Below are 10123 nucleotides of genomic sequence, written 5' to 3'. Positions count from 1 at the left end.
ATCTGAAAGGTTTATGTTCTCAGATTTACTCAAGAAATGCTCTCTCCTTTCTTAAAAAAATTATTAGTTCTAGTAAATTAATAATTATTTATCCCATTACCAGATACACAAGTAGATATTTTGCCTCAGTGTAAAACTTCTGTTAAAAACAGTAAACAAATACCAAACCAACATGTACACACACAAACACTGATATTCTGGAATTTGACATTTTGAGTGAATAAAACTCCGATTTGTTAGTCAGGCCTACACTTCCTACACCTCTGTGAGCACCAACATTTCCCCTTTTGCTTTTGTCACTGAGATACAACATACATTGTATAATTTCACATACTGTATTATTTCATGAACTGTATAATTTCACATACTGTATTATTTCATGAATTGTATAATTTCACATGCTGTATAATTTCATGAACTGCTTGGAACAGCTTTAGTTATGGCAGATTTTTTAAACAGTTTATCTGAAGTCTGTTTTAAACATCAGTCATTTTCAGTTAAATTGTGTGGAATTTGGGTTGAGTCATAATTTTTTAGGTCTTATTAGCTATTCTTATAAGTTTATAACCGGTTAAAAGCAACTTTATTCATTATGTGTTATTAGTTTGTCATCAGCTGTTAACCAGACGAGGAAGAGGTCTGGATTCCATGTAGTTTCTTTCTTCTCTTCCTCTTCCTCTGGAACAGCACATTCAGATATAATGTGCAGAAGATGGACTGAAAGCCAGAATGCACAAGACAGAGCTACATTGAGCTAGACCAGTGTAATACACAGTGCTAAACTTTCCTAGACTAGACTACATGCTGCTAGACTAAACTAGGCAGTGCTAGACTAAACTTGGCAGTGCTAGACTAAACTCTGCTAGATATCATATCTATTATCTTTCTTTTAGAATATGCTTTACATGTTTCAGTGGAGACTACAGGCAAAGTAGCAGGAAATGCTTTTGACAATGAAATATTGTAAAAAAAAAAAAAAAACAATGATGGGATGAAATTTCTAGTTTGGAAATAACCTTACATTTTTGGTTTTATGCATCAGTTTGTAGTGTTTGACTTCTGAACTTGTTTGCTGGGTTTCAGCTTTTACTATCAGAATAAATGGTCTATACCTTGTTGTTCTGGATTAAAACTTAGTGGACTAAATTCAGGCAAAAAAACAGATTATTTGTTTAGCCAAGACAGGAAAGACAACATGGCTAAAGGTTTCAGTGAACATGTTTGGAATAATGGCTCATATTTCTTTACCAAGGCACTGTGCTGACCTTCAGTTAGGTTCTTAAGACAAAGGTCTCTGTCTCCAGTAGCAACAGAAGCCCGTATCAAGCAGGTGGACCCAGCGACCAAACACATGATGAAATAACACAAGATTAAATTACATCAAGCATCCGTCTTCTCTCATCTATAAAAATACTACAGAACGTGACTTGTGTTTACTAAACCCCACACTTTAAAGGGTGGTAGTGTTTACTAAACCCCACACTATAAAGGGTGGTAGTGTTTACTAAACCCCACACTATATAGGTTGGTAGTGTTTACTAAACCCCACACTATAAAGGGTGGAAGCGTTGTGTTTACTAAAGCCCACACTATGAAGGGTGGTAGTGTTTACTAAACCCATCATTATGAAGGATTTGTGTTTACTGAAGTGCACAGTCACTGTCAAAAGTATAACTGATCAACTACAGTAATTATTCTTTTATCCAGTTAACATTTCATATCTTACAGCACTAAAACTGTAACCAGAACTAAACTTGCAGACCATCAGCACAATCTGTGAAGATTGAGTCTTAGAGATGCGACAGTAGTACCTGATTACAGATTATCCTATATATTAAAAGATTATCCTATATATTACAGATTATCGTATAGATTAAAGATTACCGTATAGATTAAAGATAATTTCATAGATTGAAGATGATCTGCATAACCTGATGTAGAAGGATGTGATGTTGAAGTATGACTCACTCATGAAGTGGCAAGTGTGAACATATTTTAATGGATACAGTTACTAACTGTGCCGTTTGGCAGTTTTTTTATACCGTGTGTGTGTGTATATATATGTATGACAGCACCAACACCCACCCTGTCCCACCCCGACCCTGCAATACCTCCAATACGCGTTTCTGTGCTAAGCAGTCCATTAAGATAGCATAATTATAGACAGTACATGTATAAAACATACAGAAGTGATGCACACACACATTCTTTTAAAAAATGACACTAACTGATAAAATACGCTGGAAAAGACTTGGCACATTTGGGCTGTTCCTTGGCACGTGTGGGCTGTTCCCTGGTGCGTGCGGGCTGTTCCCCGGTCAAGCCGAACGTTTCTCCACTCCTTGCTTAATCCCGAGCACCAAATGCAGGAACCAGTTGAACTGGACCGTCCAGCCTTTGTCCCGGCAGATCTCGATCTGGTCCAGGAAGTGCGTCTGAGCCTCGTCCTCGGTGCAGCCCACGGTCAGGGCTTCACGGATGTACTCGATGTCCTCCGTGCTGGTCAGCTGTGGCATGCCAGTCATCAGCATCATGGAGAACAAGATGATGAGCAGGTTGGTGTGGTGCCGGAGAGACAGGTATGCCTTCACACAAACATCCTGCATCAGGAACAAAAGAGAACATGTTTAACACACACGCACCACTACCACCCCCTGCAGGATGCATTGGGTAATGCAGGCTTCCTCACCTGAAACTGCAGGAAGTTGTGGCTGCTCCTCTTGCCTGTGGTGCCCATCACATACAGGAAGTCGGGGGTGAGGACAAAGGGGACGCGCTCCTTGCTTATTCCCAGGAAACTCTTGTAGTTTCCAAGAATGTGACCAAAGTCAATGTGGAAAAGGTTCCCTGGGTACAAAATTATTTCATAGGCTCAGAGGTTGGAGAACGATCTACGTTTGCTAGATAACAGAGCAGAGCAGGAAGGAAAGATGGAAAAATGTATTAACTTGTTCATTATATGGGTTTGAAAAAGGTTTCTGTCACTTCAGTCATTGATGTACATCCAACTCAACTATCAGTCATTATGATCAGAGTTCAATGATAATGATCTGTTTATCTTGGATTCATAACCAAACACAAGTTCTTTATGTTACTACTATTGTACAGTGTAACTAGGGAGGTAGTATCATTGTTTAGTATCAGTGGTTAGTATCAGTGTTTCCAAATAATGCAAAATGATCAGACCATTTTGTCTTAGTTGACAAATACATGCCAGTGTCTTGAATCTGTTGTAATGCTCGAAATAGCATACTGTAGGCTGAATTACCAGATTCTGTGATCATGATGTTGTCGTTATGGCGATCACCAATGCCCAGGACGTACGTTGCCACGCAGTAACCCCCACAAGAATAAACAAAGCGCTCGACTGCCTGCTGATACTGCGGGGGGGGGGGGGGAACAAACCTCTATGTCTTCCTTCCCATTATAAACATTTGCATCATGCAAACACATCCATGCAAACACATAAAGCAAACACCTCCGTGCACACATGCAAAGCAGACGTTACACGTATGACGTGCAGTCGCTGAAGTGGGGCAGATACCTTCACCGGCCACAAGGATACACTCAGACTTAAACAAAGCCCCAGCAGAACCAGGAAGTGCACCCAGGGCCACTTCCTTTCCAGCTGACGCACAGAGCAGTGTGTGCTTCAGCAGAAGACACTCACCCTGTCCTCATTCACACACTTGTCTCGAAGCCACTGGTTCAGGATTTCGTCTTTAAAAGCGCCAGTGTTACCCACAGTGCTCTGCTGGATGTTAGCGATGGTGGTGGCATCCTTCACAATCTCGATCATTCCTAAACTCAATCATTTGTTTGGCTCATTAAACAAACCTGTTGTAAACATCCTTAGGAGTATTGTACAAAACACACAAAAATACACCAACTTACCAATTTTATTTCCAGTGGAGATGCAGCCGTAGGGTAACAGAGACAAGTCTAGTGATTCAGCATCCCATATAGACTCCATAATCAACAGAATCTGAGTTAAGAAATTAGGCTTATTCATTCAGTTGTACCTTGAATATACAATTTGAATATATAGCTATTTTTTATCTTTAAAAACATGGTTTGTTATCTGAAGATTGTTTTACACTTAGGAATAATGTGTAATCAAGTAAGACTAAAAGTCAGTTTGCACCTGCAGAATCAACATGTCCTGGCGGAGGTCATCTCCGTCCTTGAAGATGATCCCGATGGAGTCGTCTGACAGCGTGGTGGGGTCAGCTCTCTTGAACTGCAGCCACAGGGGTTTCTTCTTGGATGCCATCACCTTGCACTGTTCAATCTGAAGGAAACAGCATGACAGACCACAACATGAGTCTCTGACTACTCTTCTGCCAACAGAGTAGTACTGTGAGAACACAAGTCTCAAGCTATTGTATATTAATGGATATTATAGTTTTAGATCAAACCTTCCATCATAAATTATGTTATTATAAATGTAGATTTGCATACTTCTCACTGAAACATCCAGAACAGTGTGCAGTGTACAGTACAGTAAATGTACAGTGTCATAAATACAAGAGTGTTCCATGCTCATTTTATAAGCAGAAGAACAAAATCAAAGCAAAAACAAAGGTTGTAATTCACCTACCACCAGGGCTCCGGCCCGAAGGCTTGGGTCATATGGTACTTTAAAGCTCTCGGGCAAACCAGACATCTGCAAACCCTCCAGCTTCTGACGCAGCTGAAAAACAACTGTAGTGTTCCCTATGGGTTAGACAGGCAGGCCTGCAGGAACCTGACATGGCAAAAGTGATTTAGGCTCAACCTCCGGAAGCTCCAGTCACCTTGAGGTGACACGTCGTATTTCTCGGCAGACATGGTCTTGATGTCCCGGGTGACCTTCTGCAGCGCCTCAGTGATCTCCACCTGCTTCTTGAAGTCCTGGAGCATCACCTCCCCACAGCCACGCAGGTAGGCCTCTAATATCACCGCGTACCTCTGCTGGTAATGCATGGACTGAGCGATCTCACTCCGTAGAAACCAGAACAAGAAATGGCCGATCCGCTTACTCTGTGAAGAAGATGGAGAAAAGGGGGTTTTAGATGATGGGGGATTAGCAGGTTGAGCAACACAGACGAACAGATGGATGTGGCTGCATGGTGTCACCGTGCTGTGGACAGGCTACAGCGCACGACTGACCCGTAGTGCTCTCTTCAGCAGGAGCCTGGCCAGCGCACTATCATGATAGGGTTCAAACTTCACAGCCTGAAGAACAACAACAACAAGGCTGAACAAACTTCAAACTTCAAAATATTTTACACTTGCCCTTTTGAGATGACCCGACCAAGGATCTCTCAACCAAACACAGACAAACAACAACAAATAACCTTGCCACCCAGTATTTGAATAGCTAAATAAGGCACATTTGTTTAGGTCAAAGTGACAGTTTGTTCAGCATTAAATATGTAAATCCAACCCTGAAATATTCCGCTAAGCCACCATGAGACGTACCTGCACCAGCTGCAGAAGGTAGCGCAGGATGTCGTCGTCTCCCAGCGTCTCCAGCTTCCTGACTGCCACCGTGCGCACGTTTGCGTCGGAGAAGTGGCAGTCTAACAGCTGCATGGCGAGGCCAACATCCAGGGGACTGCGGTCCCATGCGGTGCTCCTCTCCAGCAAACGGTGGGTGGTCATCACGTCTTCCTGTTTTCCCCACTTCACAGAGCCGAGAAACTTTGGGTAGGCCGTGGGGAGCCGCATGCACTCCTGCCTGAAGTGCCAGAGAAGTTCTTTGTCCTCATTACTTAGTGGATGCAGAGGGTCTGTGGCCACTATTTGCTCAAATTGCTTGCGTAAGTGGTTAGGCATCTCTCTTTTACCCCTCTCGTCATCTGTGTCTGAATAATCTCGAGCATCCCTGCTCTTGGGGAGAGCCACGGGGTAGCAGTACTTGTCCAGGAGCACTGTGATCGCCATCGATGCGGTCTTGTCTGGGTTTGTGGCGGAAGTGAGCTTGTCTGCGTTCACACTACTGTGGTCTTCGGTCTTCTCTGGCATCTTCCACATGTGCAGGATGAACTCTCCCTGTCTGAGCAGGGACCGGTGGTCCACCACCAGTAGGTTCACATAGTACAGCAGGCGACTCCTGCTTTTGGAGTCGTAGGCAGCACTGTCCCTCGAGGTCAGACCTTGCCCTTTACTGCACGACACTTGCAGGTTGAGGCGGGCTCCTTTGGGAAGGTCTTTAATCTTGATGTTGAACTCAAGCCACGTGTTCCACAGCACCTCCTCGGTGAAGGGCTTTGCACACGTTTTCTCTTCAGCTAACAACTGCTGTCCGTGATAGATGCTAGCATCCACAAACACCATCAGCTCTGAATTACGAGGCAGGACTGGTATATCAATCCCCAAGATTTTGACTCTGAATCTGCGATTGCAGTCCCACATGGAGACCGTGAACACCTTCTCATGGTCTTTTTCATCAATAGTCAGCTGCTCATGAGTACCAGCGACCCCAGTACAGTCATCCACCTGCGACCAGTCCTCCTTTGGAACAACGTCCTGTTCAGGGTTCGGAGGGGTTTCAAGCACCAAATGAATTTCTTCTCCACTTTTGAGACACTGTCTGATCCAATGGAAGTCTTTGATAGCATAGTTTCCAAAAATATATTCTTCCCTTCCACAAACCCTCAGGATAAAATCTGATTCTCTCACATCCTCTGGCAGGCCAAGCAGGGCCCTTTTTTTGGCTGTCTTTGTGAAAAAATTCTGCAGAACCTGAACAGGTGTGTCATCTATAGACACCTTTATTGTCTGACTTGAGGTGCCTTTATGTATCACAACTAGGATGTGATTGTTTGTAATTTTGCTTAGCAGATAATCAGGTAAAGGTTTCGTGGTTACCCATGGATCCACTGAGTAAAGTTTAGGGTCTCTGTCAGCCAGTTCAATTTTACGAGGTGTAAGTAACTTCCTCCGTGTGAACTCCAGCTCATCATCGTGGACATTACTGACATCAGTGACATCATACCCTATAAGATAATTCAGAAATTTCTGGTACTGAATAGATTCTTCAGATGGTTGTGGCCTCAGCACCAGATGAATTTTTCCAACATCTTTTTTAAGAGCTTTCCAGTAGCGAATGCAGTCAAGGGTCTGGAACACCTGATGCTTATCGTAGATCTCACACCAGTTGCCTTTCTTCTGGTAGAGTAGGATGCAGTACTCAGGGGAGTGTTTCTGGTAGAATTCAGGGCACAGGTTGGTTGTAACGGCCTTCAGCCACACATGCGTTTTCACCTGCTCCACTGTCCAGTTCCCAGTCACGGCTATCTGCAGTGTGTCAGGGTTCTTGGTTGTCTTGTTAGTGGTGGGAAGCACAAACTCCATTGCTAAATGATCCATTTCCATGCAGGAGTTTGACGTGAACGCTTTCATTTTTCTCCTCCTCCTCTTGTTGTCTTCTCGACGGACTACTGGAGGTTCATCATCACTACCCGGCTCCATAACCAACACTGAAATGTTTAAAGGGTCACATAATGCACTCATGACAAAAACATTCACGAGGGACCAGACTCACAGAACAGCTTAGAGTCCAGGACCCTGTTCAAACCTACCCTTCAACCCCCCCCCCCCCCCCCCCCCCCCCCTAAACTAGGGTGACTGCAGTGACTAAACGTGAAACTGCATAAATGCAGGACATTTCAGCTGGGCTGAAGGTCTCTTTGAGAGCAGGCTTGAGAAGGTTTTTACATAGAAATGTACACGAACACATCCCGAAGCAAACATCTGGAATGAAAATAAATCCTATTTTAAATACATTTAGTTTTAGAACATCCATACAAATCTTTTGGAACATTATGTGGTTTGTTGAATTTTCATGAAGCAGCCTCATTTGAAATGGTTGCAGTACATTTACATCACCTTTATGTTAAGCATAGGAAGTCGCAAAACAGGAAGCAATACTAATGCTAGTCCACAAAGTTTGTCAAAACAAGAACAAGTCGTCAAATTTGAAACTTTGAGGTAATAAAAAAACAGCGTAGTTATCAATTTCTTAAATAAAATGTTTATACATTATATATTCTGCGTTACTTCATACAAATCCACCCGAGAAAAAACCATAAACACGGAAGTTTTCATTTTATTTTAAAGAAATCATAATTTTAACCAAACTCCCGTGGTGTAATGTCGCGTGAACTACGTTAACTCGAGTGAAGGTGTATAACCTCATTTACAGCCGCACGATCAGCTTTATGATACAAGTAACGGTCTCGTCTTTCAGGATGTGGACGGTGCCTGGAGAAATTGTAGCAAACTCACCCTTCAGCAAACCCCGAGCCCGCTACGCCCCCTGCGCTGGGCAAACAGACCTTTGGACATCGATGCAGAGAATCCCGTTTAAACAACGCTAGAAACGACTGACTGAGTCGCTCATTAGAGAAGTGAAGTGAAGGCTGAGCTGTCAGACACTGTGTTTGTACCCGTGCCCATCCCAACGCAACGGGGCTTGAGGCCGCGTGGAATGCGCGAGCTCTGATTGGCTACATAAGCATCTAAATCGTCCATATTTGTAGTTTTTTGCCGAGGTGGAGCCAGGCGCTTGAGCGCGTGGTGATGTGGTGTCAAGTTAAACTAATGTAGTCGTGATCTCAGTTTACACCACGCATGGCGTCTTCATGCATGTGTTTTCATATAGGCAATTTATACATGTATATCGTCACAATTAAAAAGCAATATTGGTACATTTTCTCAGTACATATAACGTGTAGTTTACTTGCTGAAAAACGAATGAACCCCAATCATGGCGTAGAGAGAGAGGACATTTTTATTTTGTTATTTTTGTGATTTTATGTTTTCTTGACCGGTCATCTCTCGACTCGACAGCTGCTCGAGGTGACGCGAATTTTTTTGCCGTTCTCCGTCGCCCCCTAGTGTCCTGTTTTGTTGAGGCGCATTTGCCACTAAACAAGCACAAACTTAAATCGGGTAGATTTTTTTAAAGGCTTAATGCACTAGATAATAGTAATACTTGCTGATATTTAATAGATACTGCGAGAAGAAATAGGTTGTCCCAGTGGCGGCAGGGACACTTGGGTGCGGACTTTAACAGGAGACGTGGTCCAACAGATCCCAGGAATAACAACATTAACGTCATTAATCTCAGTCCTAGGAATGAGGAAAACACGGTGGCCCTTCAGAGCTACATGCTCCCAGCAGACAGCCTGAGTGAGTGGAACACACTCAGAGCAAAACCAGACAGGAACAACGTGCAGGAACATCTTTGTACTTCTAGATACATCTGTACAATTACCTTCCACTCTTTACTGACTCCCTTACTGACTCCTTACTTGTGCTTTCCAACCACTGTTGGTAGGTGTAGACGACAGCAACACCACCAACCTTCACACACCAGTGACTCTGCGACGGTGCTGTTCATGGGGTCTCATAACTCCCACAGGTGTTGTAAGTGCAAACCAAAAATATGTTTGGTTTAAAATGTTAATGGAAAGGTTCCCAATATTTTCTTTTACATCTTGCAAACATGAACATTTCTGTGTTCAGCAATTGCCCATACACTGTCAATATTAAAATATATGACATACGAGAAGTAGTAAAAGTAATGTGATTGCTGAAAAGATTATTCATCTTCACAGCATTTATTTTCAGAAAATAAATACCAATTCTTGTTTTCAGATTTTGTTCATTTTTTTTCTAATTTTGTTAATGCTGTTTTTATGTGATAAATAGTATACTAAATATTCATGATCACATTATTATCATGTTATGATCAGACCTTATGTTATTTGTTGTTGAATAAACAACAGCTCTCCAGCTCTGTGGAAAAAGAGCTTTTCTCTGATGTCTCTAGCTCTCCATCTACTTTGGGTCAATGTCATCCACGTCTGATAAGCCAAATACTGTAAACAATGATACTTTTTGGTCACATTAAAATTTTTCCTGAAAGGTCAAATTACTGCATGGCAACAGTTTGTCTTTGGATGGGGAAATAAGTCAATCTTTGTCTGAATACCATTTTTCTTGACTGAGTCACAGTCTGCTTCTCAATACAATCAAATTTACTCATAAAACACAGTCCCAGAGCACCGATATAACAACAGCCACTACACATACTGGGATTCACTACACATACTGCTCACTAAGAATCAGG

General features: G+C 42.7%; 1 protein-coding gene across 1 annotated transcript; it reads right to left on the bottom strand.

Moving 5' to 3' along the window:
- Nucleotides 1–133: 133 nt before the first annotated feature.
- Nucleotides 134–8480, bottom strand: pik3cg (phosphatidylinositol-4,5-bisphosphate 3-kinase, catalytic subunit gamma). The gene is made up of 11 exons (XM_077005543.1): nt 8275–8480; nt 5464–7466; nt 5152–5217; nt 4797–5022; nt 4601–4704; nt 4145–4291; nt 3895–3985; nt 3671–3801; nt 3269–3380; nt 2690–2847; nt 134–2600 (listed from the first exon to the last, which is right to left on the bottom strand). Exons 2-11 carry the CDS (start codon nt 7456–7458, stop codon nt 2319–2321), a joined length of 3312 nt encoding a protein of 1103 aa, XP_076861658.1. The 5' UTR covers nt 7459–7466; nt 8275–8480; the 3' UTR covers nt 134–2318.
- Between the last annotated feature and the right edge of the window lie 1643 nt (nt 8481–10123).

The sequence above is a fragment of the Brachyhypopomus gauderio genome, chromosome 5 (assembly GCF_052324685.1).
Source record: "Brachyhypopomus gauderio isolate BG-103 chromosome 5, BGAUD_0.2, whole genome shotgun sequence".
NCBI lineage: Eukaryota > Metazoa > Chordata > Actinopteri > Gymnotiformes > Hypopomidae > Brachyhypopomus > Brachyhypopomus gauderio.
This window is presented reverse-complemented; position numbering and strand designations above follow the sequence as displayed.